Source organism: Drosophila biarmipes, chromosome X, assembly GCF_025231255.1.
Source record: "Drosophila biarmipes strain raj3 chromosome X, RU_DBia_V1.1, whole genome shotgun sequence".
In the NCBI taxonomy this organism is placed as follows: Eukaryota; Metazoa; Arthropoda; class Insecta; order Diptera; family Drosophilidae; genus Drosophila; species Drosophila biarmipes.
Window position 1 is genome coordinate 9792981 of NC_066611.1, and position 24010 is coordinate 9816990.

The window sequence follows — 24010 nt, forward strand, 5'->3', positions numbered from 1 at the left end:
AAGTTCCCACTTGTTACCAAGCCTTAAAAAACGGGCTGTACCTATAAAAAACGAATGGGTATCTAAAGTTCAGGTTCTTAACTACGAAAACAAAGTAGTTTATAACTAATGATCAGTTACTAATCTTACTTAAATGTTTTTCTATAAGAAGGCACATTAAAAAATACTTAATGAACATGCCAGTAAATGTAGTTTATATAAGTGGACAAGCACTAATTTCTTTGGCAGCAGTAAAAAACGGGCATAACAATTAAACGAAACATTCAGTACTTTGATCCAGTGTAAAACAAGCCCGTTGTTCATGAGTGATGGAATGGTTTACAAATTAAGCTCAACAGAGAGATCAAACAGAATTCTCCAGCTCTAGTTTATGGGGAATATAATAGCTTGTTTGCAATGCGGCAACACGTGTAGCAACAAGTTAGTATTATCCGTCGGTTAGTCATAATTCCTATACGGCCATACAACATAGGTGGTCGCAAACGGATTGCCAACTCGTTTGACTAATCTTATCGTCCGGGTGACTCTTCGGGAGGAGCAATGGGTTGGGCTTGTTCGTGGAAGTGGAACCTAATACTTCCCCCTGGCGCAAAAGTGATTCATCATGCTGAGTAAGGACTCCAATCTAATCGAAAACCCAGCTGTCTCAGGGGAAGTGCTCAGTGGGAAGTGCTTTTCAGGGTTAGAATATCAGAGCTTTTCTAGTGAATAAATTTAGGTATGAGATATTAGGTATAATATCAGGGTAAAACTGAAGAACCTTTCTGTAGAACTAATGTGTACTTTTGAAACGTATAAAATATTTGTTAGTTTAAGTTTCCACTGAGATCTATAGTAGCCCCATTCTGAATATATTAGATATAACGTATAATATCATGATGTTTTAAGAAGCTATCCTTCAGAACTAATGTTAGACAGTTTTGAAAAGACAAGGTTTAATCTTGAGTATTTAGAAATAACATCCTCCTTGAGCTATAAGATATTACGTACGATATAATGATAGAGCTGGAAGATTTTTCTAAGCAGCTATCTCTGAGAACTAATGCCTCAGCTCAATTTCGAGTAAGGTAAGGTTTCCCTTCACTTTTAAAGATCCATCAACCTGGAGATACTAGATATTACGTATAATATCAAGATGGAACTGAAAGATTTGTCTAAGAACCTAGCTTTGAGAACTAATGCTCGATCTCGAGTTAGGTGAGCTTTCCCTCCGCTTTTTCAAGGTCGGCAGTGCACCCGAGAGGGGCCATAGATCATCCTGGAGTCCCTATCTGCGATTTCGCCTTGGTCGGGCCGAGGCATTCGGAGAGAGAGGAGCAACTGCGACTGGAGCCGTCTAGCTTTTGTGCTGTGTCGCAGTATCTGCGACGTGCATCTACGCCGGCACCCCTGCGGTAGCCTTTCCACCTTTGGCACCGCTCCATCTTCGCGCTCTCAGTATCCGAGCATCCGAGTATCTGAGCGATCTGGGTCGTAAACTCCGGCTGGCTGTGTGCATTCATATATGACACATATAGCGCTTTTTATGGCCCAAGGCCCGGGCTCCGGGGCTCCGGGGGTCTGCTGCACTGCTGCACTGGTGCACTGGTGCACCCCCATTTGGGGTATTATTATCGGAACCCGATTAGCTCACAGCACTGTGGGGGAACCGGGCGAGCCGCTGGACGTCGTTCCATATAGATCGGATCGGATTGTGATGGAACAAGTCGGAGCGGCAGTGCCATTGAACATATGTCGTGGTCGTGTTTATAGAACGCTCTGCCGGCGCCTCGGCCGCCGCCGCCGCCGCCGCTGCCCACAGCAGCGTGTATCTACGAGTAGTGCAGCACACAGTATCTGAGAGGCGGCCGCTGGTGTGTGTGAGTAGATTTGAAATAATAACTTATAAGACCGGCGTGGCGGCACGGTGCGTAGTGTTTACTTTGCTGAATATTCAGTCCGAATTCGTTAACAGCCGCTAACGGTTTGCTCCGGCTGCTCCGATCGTCCGTGCAGAGCCCCCTCCACATATATAGTGTATCTATACGATCCCGAAGGGATACAACCATCTGCAGGCAGCATGTCCAAGGTGGCGCAAAGGTGGGTACCCAGCGGAAGGGAGAGCTCTCCTCGGTTGGCAACAGGAACACGGGCAAACGAGAGTGAGAACGAGCCAGCTATCTTATCAATGGGAATGTACTATGTGTAGTATACTAGGTACTCACATGTAGTGCAACACACTCACTGCCGGCGATAGCAGCCCCTTATCTGGGGGTCTGCGGGCGGTGCCCAGGAGCAGGGTTCAATGGGTGCCGCAGGGTAATCTCGATTCCGTGGGATAAGTGGCCCGGAGACCCATTACCGCTGTGGATAGGTGTGGATGGGAACCCATCCACCTACGGGTGACGGTCGCGGCCACCTTTGACCGTTGTGCAATCCGGATCAGCTCACTTAAGCGCTACTCACCTTCAGCCGACTCGGCTTAACTATGGCAAGTTGCCCCGTGAGCCTTGACCAAAGATCGCGATCAGCTGCTCACCTTTGACCTGAAGGATCGCTTTGGGGAAGGTTTTTCCACAGTATATAGTCTAGTTCGCGAAAGGCTGTAATATTCTACCGTATTAACATCCGGAAATGATCATAAAAGTGAAGTATACCACAGATCTATGGTGATTAATCTTGATAAGAAAGTTCCCAAGTGAAGGGTGATTCACATTGCATGAATGATCTGTTTTCAAGTGCTCAATCGCAATTTCGGTTGTGCATTAGTTGGCAACCTCTGGGTGGGCTGTTCCGACCCGCCGACTATAAATAGCATTCCAGAAGTGCGGCGATAAGAGTGCGCCCCGTGGTGGTGAACTGCGCCATGGTCAGGGCTGGCCGAGCCGGTGGCACGATCTGTCCAGTACATAGGGTGACATGTAGGTACGCCTCATTTGCGCCGATCGCCGATCGCAATACGTAACGCCAAGAGGCAAAATACACAAAACAACAGTTCGGCATTATCAAGATCTCACGCAGCTGCAGCCAGAAATGTAATTACGGAACACGAGCTGGGAAAAAGCGCTGACCCAAGAGGGAGCCGCCCACCTTTGGGGCACTACTTCCGCACTAGCCGTCAGAAATGGAAAGATATTTAATTCATAACAGCCGGACAATGGGGTTGTGACTAAAAAATCTATTATAATAATTATAATAACTAATCTGAAATCACCTTTTGAGGTAGGCTTTTTTGTTGAGTTTGAAAGCCACTTTTTCCCGTGTAGTTCAAAAAATAATATAGATCACCGACAATGGGGATGCCAAAGGTCATGCGATTGCCGCTGGGCCCGCAGATAAGGCAGATACACGCACACTCACATGCCAAATGGCGGTGGGTCATGCAAGAGTCGGAGTCCGGACTAATCCCACTTCATCTCCATTCCGCTCCACTTCACCCCACTTCATAATTATGATGCCCAGGTCAAAAGGCGAATTAGTGACAGCACGCACTTCCCACCAAAACCATGGCAATTCACTGCAGTCCCCCAAGTTTGATGCCATTATGTTCAACATAGCCTTTTCTAGGCGGTCTTTAAAGTTGTAGTTAGTTTTTTGGATCAGGGAGATACATTTTTAATTTCCACACAGCTGAAAGGGGAAGTGGCCCAAATTTAAGTGTGACATTAAGTTTAACTCGTGCATTTGGTAACCCAAGGTTAGTGTGTCAGTTGCTCAAGCAGTCAAGTCCATGTGCGTTCTTTGTTTCGGTTAAACTGTGTTAGGGTTAGATTCAGTAACATCTAAACAGTAAGCTTCATCAAAAGGTTAAATACCAAATTTAATAACTAAAGGTTAGTGTGCCAGTTAGTAAAGCAGTCTAGTGCATGTGCGTTCTATGTTTCAGTTAAACTAAGTTAAGGTTTAATGTATTTCTTTAGAAGGTTATGATATAAAATTTAACACGCAAATTAAATAGCTTAAGCTTAGTGTGCCAGTTAGGTACGCAATCGTACTTAGATTGAGTTCTGAGCTTGGTTAATCTAAGTAAAGGTTAAAATCATTACCACTTAAACAGCAAAATTGATCAAAAGTTTTTCTGTTTTAAAAGTTGTTAGGAACATGGTTATAATGCACTTGATTCAAGCGATGAAATTAATTACCTAATAGGTTTAACCTATTATGAAAGCCAGTAACAAACCAAGTTTTTTTTTCAGTGCTGACAATGGCAATGCCAACAGCAACGATATCTACAACATCGTCCTGCTGGTGGTGGACGTCGTGCTGCTGATCGTCAAGTTCTGGATCGCCGTCTTCGAGGCCATCGTGGGCGTCTTCCGCGCGAAGCCCCTCGAGGAGGTCAATGGCAAGGTGGTGCTGATCACCGGCACGGGCCACGGCATGGGCAAGCAGATGGCCCTGCAGTACGCCAAGCTGGGCGCCACCCTCCTGTGCTGGGACGTCAACGAGCAGACCAACAACCAGACCGTCCAGGAGATCAAGGCGAACGGGGGCAAGGCCTACGGCTACGTGTGCAATGTGACCAAGCGCGAGGAGCTGATCGAGCTGGCCCAGAAGGTGCGCAAGGAGCACGGCTTCGTCCACGTGGTGGTCAACAACGCCGGCATCATGCCCTGCCACCCGCTGCTGGAGCACACCGAGAGCGAGATCCGCCTGATGTACGACATCAATGTGCTCTCCCACTACTGGGTAAGTTATGTGTTATATGATATGATGATAAGTGGATTTGTTTTAAAAAGTTATAAAAACTTACACTTGAAAATATAACATATAAATATATATAATGGAATCCAGATATATTTTCTAAAATAAATCTATTAAGTAAGGCAAAAGATCTGAGGATCTGATTTGATTATACCTGATAAAATACCTATTAGCATATTGATATTCATTCTCTTCAAAGAGATATCTCTCTGATCAACAACTGATAAAATATAAATATAGATAGATTAAAATATAAAATACGTTACATATATTTAGTTAGTCAAAGCTTAAGTAAGTGTCATATAACTTTTACTATTGATATGATAAAAAATATAATATGACATTAATATGATATATTAAAAATAAAAAATTAAATATATATATTTAGTTAAAACATAAGTAAGGGTCCCATGACCTCTACTATTAAAGGTCTGTTTTTATTAAGCCTGATCATATACCAAATACCATAATGATATTTCATTCTGTTCAAAGATATACAACCCTATTACTTAGGTTAACCCAACTAACTCTGATATCGTATAAATATAAATAGATAAATATAAAATAAAATATATATATTTAGTTATTCAAAACTTAAGGAAGTCTCTTACGACCTTTAGTAGTAAAGGTCTGTTTTTATCATACTTGATCAATGATCAGTGATCATATACGAATTATCATATGGATTTTTATCCTCTTCAAAGAGATATCTCCCTGATCAACAACCTTACAACTTATGTATACCCCAACCAGCTCTGACATCATCTTCCCCTTCCCCAGATCATCCAGTCCTTCCTTCCCGAGATGATCGAGCGCAACGAGGGCAGCATTGTGGCCCTGTCCTCCTGCGCCGGACTCTTTGGCCTGATCAACCTGGTGCCCTACTGCGGCACCAAGTTCGCCGTCCGCGGCTACATGTCCGCCCTCGCCGAGGAGCTGCGCCAGAAGAACCCCAATAACAACGTGAGTATCACTTAATCCTACCCTTTAGCACCATTTAGTGATTCGTGATTATCTCGGGCTGGGGGCCCCATTAAAAAGTTATAGAATATCATAAAAAAAACTTGGTTAACTGCCAGCGTATTAAGATTCAAATGGTTTTTTACACTTTCTGGTTTAGCAGTCTCTTTGTTCAGAGTGCATCTTAGCGCCAGACTAGTAATGACTCAATTCGACCTTTCTATTCAAGAAAAGTAGGGGAATATGTGGCCTATACTGCAGTGTTTTCAACATAGAAAGCAAATATGAAAATAGGTGAAAAAGCCAACGCGAATTCTTGAGAACTTCGACTAATGCTGTTTTTTAGATTTTATAAATTTTATTATAAAAAAAATGGTTGCCGAATTTTTGGCTGTGCCGCAGTGTTCTCAAGATAGTAACTACATATGGAAATAGATGAAAAAGCAAACGCGAATTCTTAAGATATTTGCCAGATTTTTAACATTTTAATGGGAGATTCTAGAACTGTTAGTTTTTTTAAGTTCTGAAAGTATTTCAAATTACACAAGCTGCAGTAATATCAAATTAATAACTATATATGAAAAAGATGAAAAAGCCAACGCGAATTCTTGAGAATATTCTCTCAAGGCTGTTTTAAATTTGTAGATTTCACAAATTTTATTATTAAAAAATAAGTAGGTGGACCGTATCGCAGTATGTAACTACTTATAGAAAATATGAAAAACCTAACGCGAATTCTTAAGAATTTCCCGTAATGCTGTTTTGCAGATTTAATACATTTTGAAGGGAGATTTTTAGAACTGGCAGTTTCTAGAAATTTTGAAAGTATTTTACTATAATTATAATCCCATCTCCGTTTGCCCGCCAGGTCAAGCTGACCACCATCTACCCGTACATGATCGACACGGGTCTGTGCAAGAACCCCCGCTACCGGTTCCCCAAGCTGTTCAAGCTGATCTCCGCCGACGTGGCCGCCGGCTCGATCATCGAGGCCCAGCGCCAGGGCCTGGAGGAGGCCTCCATTCCGCGACACTTCGTGGCCGTGGAGAAGATCGGTCGCCTGATTCCCCGCAAGGCCATGCGGCTGGTGAACGACTTCCTCGACACGGGCGTGGACACCGACAAGCAGTAGGTCTTGTCTGCGAGTGCTGTGGATGCCACACCCTACTTTCCTACAGTAGATCATAGAGCTTTATTGTTTTTTTTTTACTATTAACTCCTCTTAATTGCTGTGTAGAGAAGTGCAACTAATTTAGCTGTTAGAAAGGTTGTTACTTAATCAAGGCGAACGTTGTCGGGCTAATTGTGTTGGTCGTAATAAAGGTCTCCAAAGAGTACTCCATAAAGTGGTGGCATCTTGCTTGGCTGTGCCCAACCGAGAGGCTGGTTTAATGGGCTCATATGGCTATTCATCCGGGGGTTTTCCCCCATAAGATTGGCTTTCCTGTATAAATATAAAGGTAGACCTTTCAAAGATATATTTCGATCATATTGAATTGAAACTCCTCGATATTACACACTTTCACTGGGGCTTGGCAGGTCCTGGCGAAGTCCTCGGCTCTGCAGAAAACCTCTTCTCCGAGAGCTGCACCTTCGGCTCGGGCTGTGTGTATACAATGGGCTCCCCCTGCAGCTTTTCGTCGGTCGGATTCCACTCCTCGAAGACCGTGCGCTCCATGACCACCTGCCGCTTGGAGCGCTTTCTCTCCACACCCAGTATCATGTCCTGGAACTCACTGATGGCCGTGCGGAACTCCTCGTCGCCCTCGATCATCAGCACGAACTGGTCGGGGTTGTCGGGATCCAGCTCGAGGACGGGGGCCACCGCCTGCTCCTGCCGCAGACGGTCCTCCTCCGCCAACAGGAGGGTTTTCCGCTTGAGCCTCACCTCATCGTAGCGAGCCTCCAGGAGCTTGCTGCGCACGATCTCGCGCTCGAACATCTAGGCGGGTCATTGAGGATCATTAAAAGGTAAGGTAGGGTATAAAGATTCGAATCTGCCACTTATTGTGTAAGTATATAAGGGTATCAAACTATATCACTGATTCTGGAATCAGTGACTTTAAACCGATCCCTAGATCTATAGGAAGAGCCAAGATCAATTTTATCTATCTCTATATAACTATCTATCTCATGTCTAAAATGGCTTCATCTCGAAAGACAAGCTTGCGAGTGCTTTCGTCTTGATTTCAAGAACATTTCCTCTCGAAAAAATAGAAGATAAATTCTTAAAATTAAAAAAATTGATCTTGGCCTTTCCCGTTCTTAATTTTACTGGGTATAACAGAAGCTTGATGTAGATAGAAGATTCGGATCTCTGTGCAAATGAAACCAGGATTTCTATTCGTACGGCTGCTATGAGGGCCTTCTCCTTGCCAGTGGCCTGTCGCATGGACTCGTCCAGGGTCAGGATGTGGCTGTCGCCATTCTTGAGGGCAATGGCCAGGAGGTCGCCTTCCGGCCGGAAGACCACGTCCGCAATCGGCACCTTGAAGTCAATGGAGAGGATGGGCTGTCGGTGGTGGAGCAGCAGGTCCCAGAAGTCCACCACCCCATTCATATCGCCGGTGACGAACAGGGAGCAGCGACCCGTGCTCCAGGCGCCGCAGAGAATCTGTGTCTTCTTGCGGAAGTACATCGTGGAGGGTGCGTCCTTGACCTCCTCGGACCAGATCCTGGCCCGCCAGTCCCCCGTGACCAGGAAGTTCTTGACGAAGAAGGGATTCCGGTTGATGCTGCGCACCGGACCGGCGAAGAGTTGATAGTGGGCCAGGAGCGTTTCCGTGGGGGTCATGCCCTTCCGGTTGCCCACAAAGACGTGACCCATGTCGCTGCAGATGATGAAGCGCACCGGGATGGTGTACTCGAACTCCAGCACCGTCACGCCGTGCGAGTCCATCCTGGACTGACGCTCCTGCGGCTCCGGCTCGAGGAGCAGCTCCTGCATGGGCATCTTGAGATCCCTGGTGTCCCAGTACTTGATGGAACCGTCCAGCGAGCCCGAGTAGAACTCCGTGTTGGACTTGGAGTGGACCCAGCAGAGGGCCGAGGTGGTCTCCCTGTGGGACACCTCCAGGGGGCAGTTGCGCACCGGCAGGCCGCCCTTGAAGGTGTTCCACACACAGACCTGCCCCAGCCCCGTGCCGCCCACCATGTTGTTCTCGTCCTTGGGACAGATCTTGGCCAGCGACACCGACAACTTGCTGTCGTGAAAGATCTTCGGCTTGAGGGGATTCTTCACGTCCCACACGTAGAAGGCGTTCGCCTCGCCAAACGGTTCGTCTGTGACACTTCGCAGGCGGTCTCCGCTTTGGAACTGGTTGGTGAACTGCGTCATAAACTGGCGGCTATTGTTGGGCATCCACTCGATGGAGGTCAGGCGCCGAGAGGGCAGCCACAGGTCGTGGAACACATTGGCCACCCTGGCCCGGAATCTCATCCGGAGGTCGTGACCCAAGTCGAGGGGGAGATCGGCAAAGAAGTTCTGATAGATGTTCAGGGTGTTGTTCTGCTCCGCCACGGCCATCGTGTTCCGTATCATCTCCAGCACCTGCTCACCCCAGCTATCCTCGCGCTCCACCTTCTTGCGATGGCGCTGCGTCTGCTCCTCGTCGAAGGGATTCACCTCCTTGGGCCAGCCGCCCTCGTAGTGGTACATACCGTGCTGGTCCAGGGTCACGTTCTCCGTCTCCATGACGGTCAGGGCCATCTGGCAACTCAGCTGGGTGGCCCGCATCGAGGGATTGCGCATGATGTACTTCAGCCGCTGGCGGCCACTGGGCTGCACGCTGACCATCAGCTCGTTGCGATCCTGGAAGCGGCACTGCCGCCCAAAGCGACGCCTCTCGCGCGAGTAGATGAACTGGTTCTGGTACATGGTGGGATTCTGGAAGGCTCCAGGTGCTGGAGGAGTTATCCTTTATAAGGAGGGGAGCTCCCAAAGAACTTGGATGTTTCAAGGAGTACTGGAGTTCCAATGGATTAAGCTACCTTCCACAGAGATTCTAGCTGCAGAGCCAAGGATTCCAGGGATATCGTGTAGTTCTGTTCCTCCTCCTACTGTGTCCACCTTATATATTTTTCTTAGTTTTTTAGTTTTTAGTAAATGTTTTTTGTATTTTCTTAGTGTATATTAGGTATGTTTGACTGTGTTTAAAAATCCTACTGAGGCCCTATATTTTCACCATTTCCGTTAATAACTACCTATTAATAAATAATAACTACCTATTAATTAAGCCCTAAAGAGTGCTGATTCTGATTATGTAATTACATTTTTTAAAAATTATATTGCAAAACAAATTAAATAAATGTATTATTTTAACTGTATAGTAATATACTTTTAGCAGGTTTTCCAGTACTTCTATTAAATATATAAAACATTTAGTTTTTAACTTTCAAATCAAGCTAAATTAATTTCGTTTTGAATTTTCTTTATTTTGGCGGCATCTCTATCGATATTTATCTCGCGACATCGTCCACTTCGATATCGATTTGCGTTGCGGTGATGCATCGGGCTATCGTTCCGCGATACACGCCTGATATCGATAACGCCTCACAACAAATATTAAAAACAAAATCGCCCCCCTCCCTGAATGAAAATCGTGGCGGAAAAACGTGGGAAATACAAGGAAATGCGAGTCGCTTGACGGCTATCGTTCAATACAAATCCGTCGCCAGAGCACTGCCCACGATCGACAACCTCGAGGTGACTATCCCCCATCCCACACAGAAGCTGTGCCCGATCATCAGTCCCAGCCATCCGAGAAATACAGCCTGCCAGCAGACCGAATTTCAAAACATAGCAACTGGGAATCGAATCCAGCCGAAGCGAATCCAGTCAAGGAATTGCCGCCATGCTAGCTAGCGATTCCGCAACACCAGGCGCCCTGGAGGCGCCGGCGGCGAGCAAAACCATAACAGAACTGGCCACACCGCCGGACTCTGGCAAAGATCAAGCGGAGGATGTGGACGATGGCGAGGGCGAGGGCGAGGTTGATGGTGATGGTGATGGCGATAACGACGACACCGATGCGGATGCGGATGCGGACGCGGAGGCGAACGCCCTGGAGGCCGAGGAGCGCGAGGAGCTGCAGCAGTTCATCAACGAGCTGAGCGAGAAGATCGAGAGCAAGCGGCAGCTGCGGCTGCAGAACTCCACGTTCGAGCTGCCCGGCGAGGAGTACTTCGCCAAGCTGGACTCCAACCTCAAGAAGAACACGGCCTTTGTCAAGAAGCTGAAGCTGTTCACGGCCACCCAGCTGGAGGGTCTCATGCGCGAGCTGTCCGCCCTGAATCTGAGCAAGTACATCTCCGAAATATGCGCCGCCCTGGCCGAGGCCAAGCTCAAGATGACCGATGTGCCGGCTGTGGTGACCCTGGCCTCCCGGCTGCACTGCACCTACGCCGACTTCGATGTGCAGTTCCTGGAGGCCTGGCAAAAGGCGCTGAACATCAAGGCCAGCGAGAAGATCGGCAATCCGAGCAAACTGCGCGTCGATCTTCGCCTGTTCGCCGAACTAGTCAGCTCTGGTGTGATCCAAATGAAGCCCGGATTGGCCCAGCTGGGCACAGTGCTGGTGCACCTGATTGCCCAGGACAAGGACGACCACAGCAACTTCTCCATTATATTGTCCTTCTGTCGGCACTGCGGAGAGGAGTACGCCGGCCTGGTGCCGCAGAAGATGCAACAGTTGGCCACCAAGTACGGCGTGGAGGTGCCCAAGTCCGAGTTCCTCTCCGCCGACAAGCAGCTCAATCTGCGCACCATGCTCAAGGGCTACTTCAAGGCCCTGTGCAAGCACGTCCTGGCCGAGCAGGCCGAACTGATGAACATGACAAAGAACATCCGGCGCACCATGGAGTGCAAGGGCGAGATTTCGACGGAGAAGCGCGAGAAGTGCGAGCTCATGCAGGCCGGATTCGATAAGCTGCTGGCCTCCGCCCAGTCGCTGTCGGAACTGCTGTGCGAACCCCTGCCCGAGCTGGCCAAGGAGTCGGAGTGCTGCAATCCGGGCACGGTCATCGACAACATGCTGGACAGCGCCGCCTTCGGAGTGCTCGATCCCTGGGGCGACGAGGAGACCCGTGCTTTCTACACAGATCTACCTGACTTGCGGCAGTTCCTGCCCAACTTTTCGGCGCCCAAAGTCGATTTGGAAACCCTAGAGGAGCCCAGTGAGCTGACCGAGGAGGCCATCGAAGCCAATCTAGATGCCGAAATGGATCTGGACGATCCGCCGTCCACCACCTCGGATACGGCGGTGGAAAACGCCGGCGAGGAGCAGCCCACCGCGCCAGTTGCGCCCACGGAGGATGTGAAGCCGCAGAAGATGGGCAGCGCCCTGATGGAGCTGGGACGCCAGCAGCAGCAGCAACAAGGCCAGCTCAGTCAGAATCCGAGCCAGACGCAAACCCAGATGCGTCAGCAGTTTGACGGCTTTCTGGTCAACCTGTTCAACTGTGTGAACAAGGAGCTCATCGATTCGGCGGCCATCGAGTTCCTGCTGAACTTCAACACCAAGCATCAGCGCAAGAAGCTGACGCGGACCATATTCTCGGTGCAGCGCACTCGCCTGGACATCCTGCCCTATCTCTCCCGGTTCGTGGCCATTGTGCACCTGTGCAACACGGACGTGGCCACCGATTTGGCGGAGCTGCTGCGCAAGGAGTTCAAGTGGCACATCCGCAAGAAGAACCAGCTGAACATCGAGTCCAAGCTGAAGATCGTGCGTTTCATCGGCGAACTGGTCAAGTTCGGGCTGTTCAAGAAGTTCGATGCCTTAGGGTGCCTGAAGATGCTGCTGCGGGACTTTCAGCACCATCAAATCGAGATGGCCTGTGCCTTTGTGGAGGTCAGCGGCGTGTATCTGTACAATTGCCGGGATGCCCGCCTGCTGATGAATGTGTTTCTGGACCAGATGCTGCGCCTGAAGACGGCCACGGCGATGGACTCGCGGCACTCGGCGCAGATCGAGAGCGTCTACTATCTGGTCAAGCCGCCGGAGTCGTCGAAGCGGGAGCCCACAGTGCGACCGCCCATGCACGAGTACATCCGTCACCTGATCTTCGAGGAGCTGTGCAAGCAGAATGTGGAGCGCTGCATCAAGATGCTGCGTCGCATCGACTGGCTGGATCCGGAGACCAATTGTTACGCAATCAAGTGCCTCAGCAAGGCGTACCTGCTGCGCTTCCCGCTCATCCGCTGCCTGGCCGATCTCGTCTCCGGACTGAGCTCCTATCAGCCGCGGGCGGTTACCATCGTGATCGACAACGTGTTCGAGGACATCCGCGCCGGCCTGGAGATCCACTCGCCGCGGATGGCCCAGCGGCGCATAGCGATGGCCAAGTACCTGGGCGAAATGTACAACTACAAACTGGTGGAGTCCACGCACATCCTCAACACTCTGTACTCCATCATCTCGCTGGGCGTGTCCATGGACCAGAGTGTGGTCTCGCCGCTGGATCCGCCCGACAGCCTCTTCCGGCTGAAGCTGGCCTGCATGCTACTGGACACCTGTGGGCCCTACTTCACCAGCCAGGCCACGCGGAAAAAGTGAGTGCGATCAGCCCAGATTTTAGGACACAGTCGTTCAAATGCATTCTTTCCTACCGTTTTCCAGGCTGGACTACTTCCTGGTCTTCTTCCAGCACTACTACTGGTTCAAGAAGTCCCACCCGGTGTTTAGCAAGTCGGAGAACACCTCCGACCTGTTTCCCATCCTGGTGGATCACACCTACCGCGACTGTCTGGCCGGCGTGCGGCCCAAGCTCAAGCTGTACAAGAGCCTGGAGCAGGCCAAGGCGGCGATTGATCAGCTGCAAGAGAAGCTCTACCCGCAGCTGAAGGCCAGCAATGCTCAGGATCCGTCGCTGGGCACCATCAGCGAGATAAGCGAGCTGGACGAGGGCGTAGGTTTCTTCACAGACATATACTTCACAGAAGATTTAATGTACGATGTTTTACCTTGGCAGGCCACCGACGAGGACTCGGGATCCTCGAATGACCAGCGGGAGCGACAAGTGGCCGGCCAGGAGCCGGAGCAGAGCAACGACTGGACCGAGAACGAGACGGAGCCACCGCTGCCGCCGCCCCCGCCGCCAGAGAAGTCCAAGGAGGACCTGGAGTTCGAGCATTTGTACGAGAAGATGACCACGGACTCGTACCAGGAGCGACTGAAGGAGCCGATCAAGGCCACCGCCAAGGACATACCGGTGCCGATGATGGCGCGCCTGCAAAAGAAGTCCTACGAGCAGATTACGGGCGTCCAGACCTCCGGCAGTGGGAACACCAATGCATCGCAGATCTCAAGGGCGGCGAGTGCTCAGGAATGCGCAATACCCGGCTCCCCGGGCGCGGAGCCACCAGAGGGCAATGGCAAAGCAGCAGGAGGGGGAGGTGGCAGCGGCGGCGGCGGCGGAGGAGGCAGTGCCGTGGCAGCTGTGCCCTTTGTGCTGATGGTGCGCGGCAACAAGGGCGGCAAGCAGCAGTTCAAGTCGTTCGTGGCACCATCGGACTCGCACCTGGCCATCAACCTGAAGCTGCAGGAGCAGAAGATACGCGAGGAAAAGGAGAAGGTCAAGCGCCTTACGCTTAACATCACAGAGCGGATCGAGGAGGAGGACTACCAGGAGTCGCTCCTGCCGCCGCAGCAGCGCAACTTCACCCAGAGCTACTACCAGAAGCCCAACAAGCACAAGTTCAAGCACCAAAAGGGCGCGCCCGATGCGGACCTCATCTTCCACTGAGACGCTGCCCCAGCTGCCGGAACCGTAAGAAGCCGGGGCCGGTGAGGGTGTGGGGGCGCCTGTGCCTTCCTCCCCCCAGCCTCATGGCCGGCGCATTGATACCACTCTGCTGCTGTGCGGCCCAACGCCGGCGATTGCTTACCACGGAATCGAGAGAACGAGAACCAGGAGAGCAGCGCTCCAAGAGCCGTCCAGCCTCCGCCAAACAAAATGCCTCAAGCTCCGGACGATCAGCGGTCCTAAAGCGTGCGAGCCACATCAACCTCAAGCCGTACTTAAGCCAACTAACCCCCAAACACCGTTTCGCCGTGGTAGCTCTCAAGCCAGTCCAAAAGTGGCGCCGGGTCGTCGTCGCCGGCATCGATATTATCGTGTACATAGAACTGCTACTCCCCGGTCCGCATCCGTATATTTTAACACTACATAGTACGTAAAGAATGCCTAGACTTGTTTCGAAAACAGAACCCCCCAACTGAATATCAAAGCATGTATACAACGATATATACAAATGTTATAGAATGTTATACACTCATCCGGTATTGCCATCCGATGTTCGCTGTTCCATTGACACTTTTGAATCAAATGCAGAATACAGTCTGAAAGTGAGTTTGTCGCCTTTGGGGGAGAGAGGGTTGGATGGATGCCCAAGGGGACGAGTGAGAAGCCTCTAATGCCCTCAGGAACGCGGTCCGCATGCCAGTAAGTCGCTTGATTTTCAGTGCTTTGGCAAACCTTGTTTTTGCATCGCTTTTTCATTAAACAAACTAGTTTAAAGTCAAAGCAAATCCCTTAACCAATCAGTAAAATTCCACACTTATGGTTTCTTTTATTTATTTTACTAAAATTAGCGTCAAACAATTTAATTTCCACTTCGTTTTGTATTGCTAGTGTTTCCACTTCATCTTGTATTGGCATACCATTCAATAAAATTACTCAAAATAATTTTCCTTTTTAATACAAAAGTTTTTGTTTTGTTTTGGTTTTGCATTACTTTAAATGTTAATCAGTAATCAGTACAAATGGCAAAGTATATATTTATATAGTAGTATTAATTTACTATTAATGATCGAAATTCGGCGAAACAAAACACGCACAAGAGACTGTAATTGCGTTCTGTGCCACGCGGCAGCCCTCTTCTCGAGCTCTTCGCTCTCGCTTTCCGCAAATGAAAAACATACAAAAATAAGCAATGAAAGGAAAACTTCCGGGGCTCCCTCTTGCCTTTCGAAATTAACAAGTACAAGCTTAAATGTTAATGGCTTAAATATTAATTGTAAAGTTAGCGTTAAAAACAATAGAAAAACATGTAGACGGGGAACAAGACTTTCGGGAGGCTGGCGTTGCAGTTAAGTTTTCCATTAATAGTAAAGGCGTCGGTGAAAAAAAATTAGACGTGAGCAAAGTACACAAAACAAGGATTACAAATAGGGCGAAAGGGTAAAATAAAATACAAATTCATGTGCTGGCCTGGGCACAATAAAGAACACAAGAGTCGTAAATCTAACTATCGTTCGTGGTTCATTTGTTGGCTGCTTTTGTCACTTCCGTTTCCGGCTGCTGGTTGTTGCTGTTGCTGTGTGCGCTGTGTCTGCGTCTGCTTTCCTGCTCCTATAAACGTATGATATAGTCTAAATATGTTGCAAGGCACAAATCGTTTGCTCGTTAAGTATACGCAATGTATAAAGGCTGCCCCGCGGGACGTTCTCGTGTAAACGTATATATAAATATATGTAGATATAGGGTTGACTTAGTTTAGAACGCGTTTCAATGGCAGTTGACTTCAGTGGTTTTGCACCCGGGCAAAGCAGCTTCGTCGGTGTGTTCGGAGTCGGTTCTGAAGATGGGTTCTCTGGATTTATTGGTGGTGGTCTCTGTTTTCTGGTTTCTGGTTTCCGGTTCAAGCACAGACAGTCGTCGCCCCGCAGTTGGTTGAACGACGCAAGTTATCAGGTTACATTTCCCTAGTATTTAGTTAGATGTCGCATTTATTTGCCCGCATACATGGGGTTCTTGAAGGTGGAGGTGGCCTGCTTGTAGATGGGGTTCTCGCCCTGCAAACACACAAAAAAGAGCATGACTTAGGGTACTAAGTGAGGGGGAGAGCGTGACAAGAACTCACCGTGTCCCACTTGGCGTTCATGCGCTCCTTCTCGAAGCGGGCGAACTCCCGGCGATCGTGAATGGTGGTCAGCAGCTTCCACAGCAGCAGGATGGCCAGACCCACCAGCACAATTGCCGCGATGACGCCCAGGACGATGCCCAGCATGAAGACCTTGGGCGGGCACTCCTTCGTCTCCTGGGCATGGACCGTCAGGCCCACGCCCTGCACTTCGCTATACTTGAACATGAACTTGCAGTCGTCCTCGTCGAAGAAGGTGCACATCTGCTCATCCTTGGACTCATCGATCTCCAACTTCTCCACGCCCACGGGCACAAAGTGCGAGCAGTTGCGGCTGCAGTCCTCTGGCTTCTTCAGCACACCCGTCTTGTACATCTGGCACTGGACGCACTCCTTCAGCTCCTGACACTTGCCCGAGCAGGTGGGGCACTTCTCGCAGAAGCGACCGGAGAAGCGTCCCTGCTCGTTGGCATTGCACTTGCAGGTGCCGCACTCGCAGGTGCCGTGGCCGGAGCACAGCTCTCCGCCGCCGGGCGGGGCGCAGGTGTGGTTGGACTCCTGGCAGGCGCAGTTGGTGCCGCCCCAGCCCTGCTTGCACTTGCACTGGCCGCACTCGCAGATGCCGTGGTCCTTGCCCGAGCACAGCTGGTTCTTGTTGCGCTCGCAGCTGAAGTTGTCGCACTCGCAGAACTTGCCGGACACCTCCTCCTGCGGATTGGGTCGCTTGTGGCACTCGCAGGTGCCGCACACGCAGTTGCCGCGGCCCGAGCAGTCCGTCAGCGTGGTGTTGTCCGGCCGGCAGGAGGCGTCGTTGGCATTCTTTGAATTGATGTCGGTGGCACTGCACTCGCACTTGTTGCCAAAGTGACTGTCGTCGCACTGGCAGATGCCGCACATGGAGGTGCCGTGCTTGTTGCAGCTGTCCGAATTCTTCTCATAGGTCGGCGACGCCGGGTTCTCGCAGGGACACGAGCACAGCATCTCCAGCTGGATCTCCATGACCTCGTTGATGCCCACCGGCGAGATGTGGATCGTCTGGCGCCAGTCGCGCGGATCCTCGGGGCACTTGAGCAACTGGATGTGCGCGGTGAAGGTCACCAGCTTGTCCTGCGTCAGGTTCTCGCACTTGGCGGTCTGCACCTCCTCGTGGCCATTCAGGCAGGACGAGAAATAGGTGATCTTCACGTCGCCAGTGGCGTTGTCCTTCATCTCCACCGACGAGGAGATTTTCTGCGGGGCACAAGCAGTGGATTAGGTCAAAGCTAGAGTTATTATTCAAGCAACACTCACGGCGTATTCACTCTTGACCAGGGTAACCACGTTGGATGAATCGCTGTCCAGCTGGGCCGCCGACGAGCCCTGGATGTGCTCGACCAGCTTCTCGTACACGGACAACTGGTTGGCGGTCACGGCGAAGATAATGTTGATGGCGTTGTCCTTGACCTTCTGGTTGATCTGCGAGATGCTCGGGTAGTCCTGGTAGATGGAGTGCGTGTACTCGCCCCGGCTGTTCAGGTGGCACTCGCCGTCGTTGGGCGCAATCACGCCGCCCAGCTTGCCGTCGCCGGCGTAGTGGAAGCCCGCGTCCGTGGAGAAGACGAGCAGGCGGCGGGCACTGTCGCGCCAGCCGATCTGCGAGCGGCAGGCGATGGCCTGCATGATGGCATCGAAGCCGCCCTCGGGGGCGTCCAAGTTGCCCGACACTTGGGCGGCACTCACCTCGGTCTGCCGGACAGAGATCGGGGATTAGCATTGGGTTACTCTGCAGGATCTCCGGGTTAGTTCGGTGGATTTGTGAGGCAATGCAAGCTGGCACACCCTACACTGTCATTAAACATTCTCAATGCCTGGGCAAACACCTTCAAACCCTGAGCCGCCATCTATCAATACTCGAGATAACGATGGCTTCTGCACTACGATAAGATATACGTACTGTCAGACATGATTAGTGGGAACTGCTCAGGTAGCCAGGGAATGGAGTTCCATATTTCGAACAGTGATATAAGACACTATTGTTTCCCGGTCGGCTATAGGATTGGGTCAAGATCAACTGAGAGGATCGCTTTCGGAAATGGGAACCTATATCTATTGATATAGGGTCTAGAAATGTAAAGGTATTAAATTCCCCAGCAATACCTTTGAAAATGTATACATATATGATATCATATTTAAATTTCTGGTCTTTCCTCTCAGAACTTAAAATTTTATGGATTTTTAAGGGTGTGTCATATGAGGTATATGTAAATAAAAGTCATATTTTAAAGCTCAGACTTGGAATTAAGCAAATACCTTTAAAAATGTATATACATATATGATATAATACTTAACTTTCTTGTCTTCCCCCTGAGAACTTTAAACCTTATGCATTTTTAGAAAGTGTCATACACCTTGTATAATTATAAAACTAACTTTTTCAAGCTCAGACTTGGAATTAGGGTCCCCTCAAATACCTTTGAAATGTACACATATGATATGATACCCGAATTTCTTGCTTTCCCCCGAGAACTCTTGACTTTTAGGGTGTGCCAGCAGATGGGAAACTCCAAGACATGCACAGAGCAACGTTAACGAAACACCAAGCATGCAAAGAACCAACACCAACGTTTAGCTACTTATACTAGGTAAACTGTGGCCCGGCCAGGTGAGTAATGCAACATAACACTAGTGCTCCATGCGCAACCTATGCAAGTGACATGCCACATGGTCAGAGCTCGGAATGGGCGCAGGTTAGGATGGTTGATGGGCCAGAAGGCGATCGAATGCGAGGTGCGGGTGCGGGTGCGGATGCGGTGATTCCTTTTCGAGTCCCGCGGGGACCGGAGCACTTACAGTGAAATACGTGTCGTTCTCAGTCAGCCGCAGACTGTGACGGAAGCCGTATGTGGCGGTGCAGTTGGTGCACGGCTCACGCAGGCTAATTTCGATTCGGATTGCGCAATGGTTTGTTCAAATTTCGAGCCAAGCAACGGGCATGGTCAAATGCACAAGTACGTGTTTAGATATCCGGATTTAGATGGAGAGAGTGATGGGTTCACGATGAAATAAAGAAATAAGAATGAAACATAAAAGACAGGGTACATCATCAGGTTCAACATCGAGTGGTGCGGATAGATTACAGTCACGACACAGATACAGATACGATACCATCCAATATGCTAATGCTAATGCTAATGCTAATGCTAATGCTTATGCTATATGCTATAGGGTGTGGGTGAGTGCAAAGGTGCTGACCAGCGCGATGACCCGATCCGGCGTACAACACACAACAGCGGGGAGGACAAACACTTAGGGCTAGGCTTAGACTAGGGGGTGCGGTGGGTGCCTTGGGATGACCATAGCATGCAGGGGGAACGGGGATCGGGGATCGGGGACCAGGGACGGGTAGCTACATGGCTGGACAGACAGATAGATGGGCACATTCACGGGGACACGGGGGAGCAGGCACAACTAGGCGGTGGTTACTGGGCCAAGTATCGATTAATCTCTTACAGAGAAGCTTTCGGTGTTATTGTTGAGTGGCATGTGATTGTGGTAGCCGTAGGGGGCCTTGCAGTTGTCGCAGGGATGGTCGAGTCTGCGATCCCGTCGGGCGGAGATGTTGTTGGCGCGTTGTTGGTTGTTGTTTGGTTGTTGGTTGGTTGTTGGTGTTCATGGTGGGGTTGTAAGTATGTAAATAATCAACAGAGTTAGCGGCTGGTTCGGTCTGTTAGATCGGATACAAAGGCTCAACAGTGGACATACAGCAGAGAGCTACTACAAAATGGAGCTGTTTCAGAGAGGGGCAAATGATGGGGCTATAAGTTCGTTTGTTTTCGGCAACTTCACGTTGATAAACCGCTGGTCACCGCCGGACGCGTTGCTCATGGCTGATATCGGGCTATCAGGAGTCGCCGCTGGCTGGGCTGGGCTGGGCTGGCCCACGTCACTTCGCCAAATCGCTGATGAATCCACGCGCATTATCAATTCGCCGAAAGGCCTATGACTATTACAGAGTTTCTTAGCAGTAACGCAGCTCAAGGGGAGCTTTAAGGTGACAAGTGGCTTAGATCATAGGGACAAGGTGAGGATCACCTACACAGCTTGGGACTAACTAGTTCTAGTGCTGGGGCCACACTCACTTCTTCTGAATGGTGGAGACGTAGGGCATGAGCACCTTGTCCACGAACGAGCCGAAGCCGAGGCGGAAGTTCGAGGTGATGTTCTTCATGGCGATGGACAGCTTGTTGCCCAGCTTGGACAGCTTCTCCTTGTCGTCCTCCATGGACTTGGACAGGTCCATCAAGTAGTAGAGGTCCACCGGGTAGCCCACGGCCTGCGAGTAGCTGACCTTCAGTTTGTACTTCTCATCTGTGCGGGGGAATGGGGATCGGGCTTAGATTCTGTGGGCGAGCCAATGGCCGGGCTGGGGCTACTCACTGACGCGCAGCTGGAGTCGCAGGGACTGCGGCTGGATCTGGACAATCTTGCCGGAGGCGTGCTGGGACCCGCTGCCGGAGTACGAGCCCTGGGAGCTCTGGCTGAAGGAGCTGGAGCTGGCCGCAGATCCGGCCGCCGTTAGCTGCTCGTCGAGCAGAATTTCGGCCTTGGACTCCGGGTTGTAGATGAACGCCTCGGGGCACAGCTGGCTGGCGTTGTGGTAGCAACGCGACTGGCCCTTGAAGTCCGGCTGCTGGCACCAGACGCAACCCTCCACCTGGATGCAGGTGTTGCACCGCAGCTTGGACGCGCAGGAGCTGCCGGTCGCCGTCAGTTTGGCGGACTTCTGGGCCTCCGCGTGCCCAGCGATGGCCGCCAGCAGGACGACCAGCAGGAGGGCCACTTGGCTCCCCCGGCTTCTCTCGGGGATCATGACTATGTGTGCGCTGGGTGCAGGGGGTGTGTGCAAGTGCTGTGTGCTCTGTCTCTGTCTCTGTCGCTTCTGTGCGCCGGCTGCAATGGAAAGGCAATCGAATTGATTAGTTTCTCCAAATGGATTGGTTTGCCTCCAGGGACTACAGTTGCGGAGGAAGTACTAGTGGCACGGTGGGTAAAAGTTTGTTTTGGGGGATTTTCCCTTTGAATTTACATTTGATATTTAAAATAATTATATTATATATTATATTTTATTTATTTTGCATTTTTAAAAATTAAAAAGTTTGAATGATGGACTTTGAGGTAGAAAAAAATATCTTTAAAAAAGAAAATAGTAGAAATTAACTGTATTTTTTTCAATATACATGTATGTTTTGAGATAGAACATTTTAGGTGATTTATTTTTCACATTTTTCCGTGCTGGATTTGTGGTTTTTGGTGCTGCTATTATTTCGAGCGCGGGTGTGCGTAAGAGTCCAGCTGCTGCTTGCACTGCTTGGCCCGGCTGGCCTGCTTTTCCCTGCAACAACAAACAACGGCGAATGGCCCCCTTTTTGTTGGTGCCGCTTCCCCTGCTCCACCTTAATGTTTAATTTTATTTTCCCATCAACTTGGCCAGATGACTCATCCACACACACGCACAGGCGGTGTGTGGGTGTGCGTGATTTTGTTGGCGTCCAAGGAGAATAAAAGAAAAAGCGTAGAGGCAAAAAGGCCGAAAGCGGAAGAGGGGCAGGAAGGAAGAGCGCTTTCGATGAACATCAAAATCGAATGCAGTGCGAATTACTCATTCAAGCACGTTCCGTTAGCGCGCTCTCCTCTCCTCTCCCGCCCGCTCTCTGCTCCAGGCGAAATGTAAACAAAGGCCGCACAATGAGTGGCGGCCATTGAGTCAGCCCCCGTCTCCCCTGATTTCCGCCTAACTCCAGTGAATCACTCACTCCAAGCCACTCACACTAGCGCTGGAAACCGAATTCGAAATTTCCATATTCCATATGCAAGAGAGCGAAGGGCTGCAGATTACGTACGGCTTGGCTATTTTTAGACATCCACACAGCGGAAAACAATTTGCAGCAAGTCGTGCCGCCAAAAAAAGCACTATAGAGTCCATGTTTATGTGCCCACAGCCTAATATCAAGAAAGATTGTGTCGAATCAGCGGAAAAACACAGTAATGAAATTTTCTGAATTCAGGCCTGTTTTTCTAAAACCCATTATCATTTATGATTCACGCAGTTAGTCATGTATGATGTACATATCTTTGTTATTACACATTGCTTGTGGCTAGGGCCTCGCAAACTCCTGGATACCCTCTGGGCGAACAGCATCTGGACGCCCACGCCCACGCCCCCTAGGTAACAACGAGCCACATCTGGGCCGCCCACATGTGGGGTACTAGTTGAGCCAGAGGCGTCGCAGGGGGCCCCTAATAACAATATTAAGCAAGGTTTCGGAGCGGATGCTAGCTTGAAGTAAAGCGCCCCCTTTTCACAAGGAGTTGCACAAACTCGAAAACTGTGAGCCCCCTCGACAACTGGCCGCCCACGCCCCTGCGATTCTGGTTTCTCTGCCCTGCCTACGTACTCCGCGATCAGTGGGTGGGGGAAGTTGCGATAAAGAGGCAGCCCAAGGCGTAATCACCAACTGGCGGCGCAACGTCGCCCAGCTGCACTGGCACAAAAAATAAATAAATAAAAAAGTGAATACTAAATATTCGCTGAGGATTCACTATTTTTTTAGCTCAGCAAACAACCCACACACACACAGGCAAGGCGCGCTGCCTGTGTGCGTGCCTGTGTGTCGTCACTGCGAATGAAATCATCGAAAAAAAGCGGGCGCTCCGAGGTGTCTTCCCCCTTTTTTGGCCAAATGCAGCCGGAGTCCGCCGACTTCTTACGTAATCCCCGCCTATTTCACCCGCCCCCCGGCCAGTGGCAGCACTTTGGCCCAACTTCCGCTGCGTTTTCGCTGGAAATTCGCGAAATTAATTTCCATCAGGGCGGTTCTTTCCTTATTTTGATCGCTCTCTCGCACACTTGTGGAGTTCCATGCACACACACACGCAAACACTCAGCACACTCGCGACTCGAGCACTTTGCCAGGCAGTTACTCGGAATTGCAGTTACTTGCCACCGTTATTCGCCTGGTCAGCGGTTTCAACTCTTTTGGGGCACAAAAAAAACACTTTGACCGCAGCAGCCGAAGACCGCCAATTGGAGTCGCGAGTTGAATTGGTTTGGGATTAAATTAATATTTACTAGGCAGCGAAGACAGATCAAAATATCGATATGTCGATGACACTGTATTAAAAATATCACTGCGATATTTGCGGGCCGATATATCGATAGGTTTGTACATGATATTTTCGTCCCTTCTATTCTGGAAAGATAACTATGCCAAGTCTTATTACTCCTGGAAGCTCAGTTTTTATTATTATTATTAACATTTCTATATTTTTGCGCTGAAACATCGATATGATTTGCCAAGGATAACTATCTTAACTACAGTTTTCTTTTCCCAGCTTTTACACATTATTTTATTTGTAATTCACAGAATACGCCTACTTTAAAAAAAATGTAGATGAATAATTGGCGACGGCGCTGTCCAAAAATTTGAAGATATTGAATGTAAATTTTACTTGAGTTTCTATTCA

The 24010-nt window shown here is 49.8% G+C and overlaps 4 protein-coding genes across 6 annotated transcripts; 2 read left to right on the forward strand and 2 right to left on the reverse strand.

Moving 5' to 3' along the window:
- Positions 1-1917: 1917 nt before the first annotated feature.
- On the forward strand, positions 1918-6980 carry LOC108024050 (17-beta-hydroxysteroid dehydrogenase 13). Its single transcript, XM_017093827.3, has 4 exons — positions 1918-2079; positions 4176-4668; positions 5464-5646; positions 6512-6980. The coding sequence occupies exons 1-4, from the start codon at positions 2060-2062 to the stop codon at positions 6773-6775; spliced, it is 960 nt and encodes a 319-aa protein (XP_016949316.1). The 5' UTR covers positions 1918-2059; the 3' UTR covers positions 6776-6980.
- Positions 6835-9820, reverse strand: LOC108023930 (dynein intermediate chain 3, ciliary). 2 transcript variants are annotated; one of them, XM_017093615.3, is made up of 3 exons: positions 7994-9820; positions 7164-7585; positions 6835-7087 (listed from the first exon to the last, which is right to left on the reverse strand). In XM_017093615.3, exons 1-2 carry the CDS (start codon positions 9518-9520, stop codon positions 7166-7168), a joined length of 1947 nt encoding a protein of 648 aa, XP_016949104.1. In that variant the 5' UTR covers positions 9521-9820; the 3' UTR covers positions 6835-7087; positions 7164-7165. The 2 variants fall into 2 exon arrangements, with proteins under 2 accessions (XP_016949104.1, XP_050744487.1); XM_050888530.1 differs by having other exon boundaries at positions 6835-7109.
- Positions 9821-10182: 362 nt separating this feature from the next.
- LOC108023950 (regulator of nonsense transcripts 2) lies at positions 10183-14990 on the forward strand. Its single transcript, XM_017093641.3, has 3 exons — positions 10183-13195; positions 13263-13551; positions 13615-14990. Exons 1-3 carry the CDS (start codon positions 10497-10499, stop codon positions 14386-14388), a joined length of 3762 nt encoding a protein of 1253 aa, XP_016949130.3. The 5' UTR covers positions 10183-10496; the 3' UTR covers positions 14389-14990.
- A 212-nt stretch (positions 14991-15202) lies between these two features.
- On the reverse strand, positions 15203-23634 carry LOC108023951 (integrin beta-PS). 2 transcript variants are annotated; one of them, XM_017093642.3, is made up of 7 exons: positions 23488-23634; positions 20924-21436; positions 20626-20854; positions 19997-20081; positions 17798-18232; positions 16508-17737; positions 15203-16439 (listed from the first exon to the last, which is right to left on the reverse strand). In XM_017093642.3, the coding sequence occupies exons 2-7, from the start codon at positions 21354-21356 to the stop codon at positions 16374-16376; spliced, it is 2478 nt and encodes an 825-aa protein (XP_016949131.1). In that variant the 5' UTR covers positions 21357-21436; positions 23488-23634; the 3' UTR covers positions 15203-16373. The 2 variants fall into 2 exon arrangements, with proteins under 2 accessions (XP_016949131.1, XP_016949132.1); XM_017093643.3 differs by lacking the exons at positions 19997-20081; positions 23488-23634 and adding an exon at positions 19337-19421.
- Positions 23635-24010: the final 376 nt, after the last annotated feature.

What these genes read in the sequence shown, in the direction of transcription:
- LOC108024050 (XM_017093827.3), top strand. Translation starts at nt 2,060, where the DNA reads ATGTCCAAGGTGGCGCAAAG. An exon ending in ATGTCCAAGGTGGCGCAAAG is followed by an intron (nt 2,080 to 4,175) that starts GTGGGTACCCAG and finishes TTTTTTTTTCAG; the next exon opens with TGCTGACAATGGCAATGCCA. An exon ending in ATGTGCTCTCCCACTACTGG is followed by an intron (nt 4,669 to 5,463) that starts GTAAGTTATGTG and finishes CCCCTTCCCCAG; the next exon opens with ATCATCCAGTCCTTCCTTCC.
- LOC108023930 (XM_017093615.3), bottom strand. Translation starts at nt 9,520, where the DNA reads ATGTACCAGAACCAGTTCATCTACTCGCGCGAGAGGCGTCGCTTTGGG. An exon ending in AGAAGGCCCTCATAGCAGCC is followed by an intron (nt 7,586 to 7,993) that starts GTACGAATAGAA and finishes TGACCCGCCTAG; the next exon opens with ATGTTCGAGCGCGAGATCGT.
- LOC108023950 (XM_017093641.3), top strand. Translation starts at nt 10,497, where the DNA reads ATGCTAGCTAGCGATTCCGCAACACCAGGCGCCCTGGAGGCGCCGGCG. An exon ending in AGCCAGGCCACGCGGAAAAA is followed by an intron (nt 13,196 to 13,262) that starts GTGAGTGCGATC and finishes ACCGTTTTCCAG; the next exon opens with GCTGGACTACTTCCTGGTCT. An exon ending in TAAGCGAGCTGGACGAGGGC is followed by an intron (nt 13,552 to 13,614) that starts GTAGGTTTCTTC and finishes TTACCTTGGCAG; the next exon opens with GCCACCGACGAGGACTCGGG.
- LOC108023951 (XM_017093642.3), bottom strand. Translation starts at nt 21,356, where the DNA reads ATGATCCCCGAGAGAAGCCGGGGGAGCCAAGTGGCCCTCCTGCTGGTC. An exon ending in GCGACTCCAGCTGCGCGTCA is followed by an intron (nt 20,855 to 20,923) that starts GTGAGTAGCCCC and finishes TCCCCCGCACAG; the next exon opens with ATGAGAAGTACAAACTGAAG. An exon ending in ATAACACCGAAAGCTTCTCT is followed by an intron (nt 18,233 to 19,996) that starts GTAAGAGATTAA and finishes TCTGTCCGGCAG; the next exon opens with ACCGAGGTGAGTGCCGCCCA.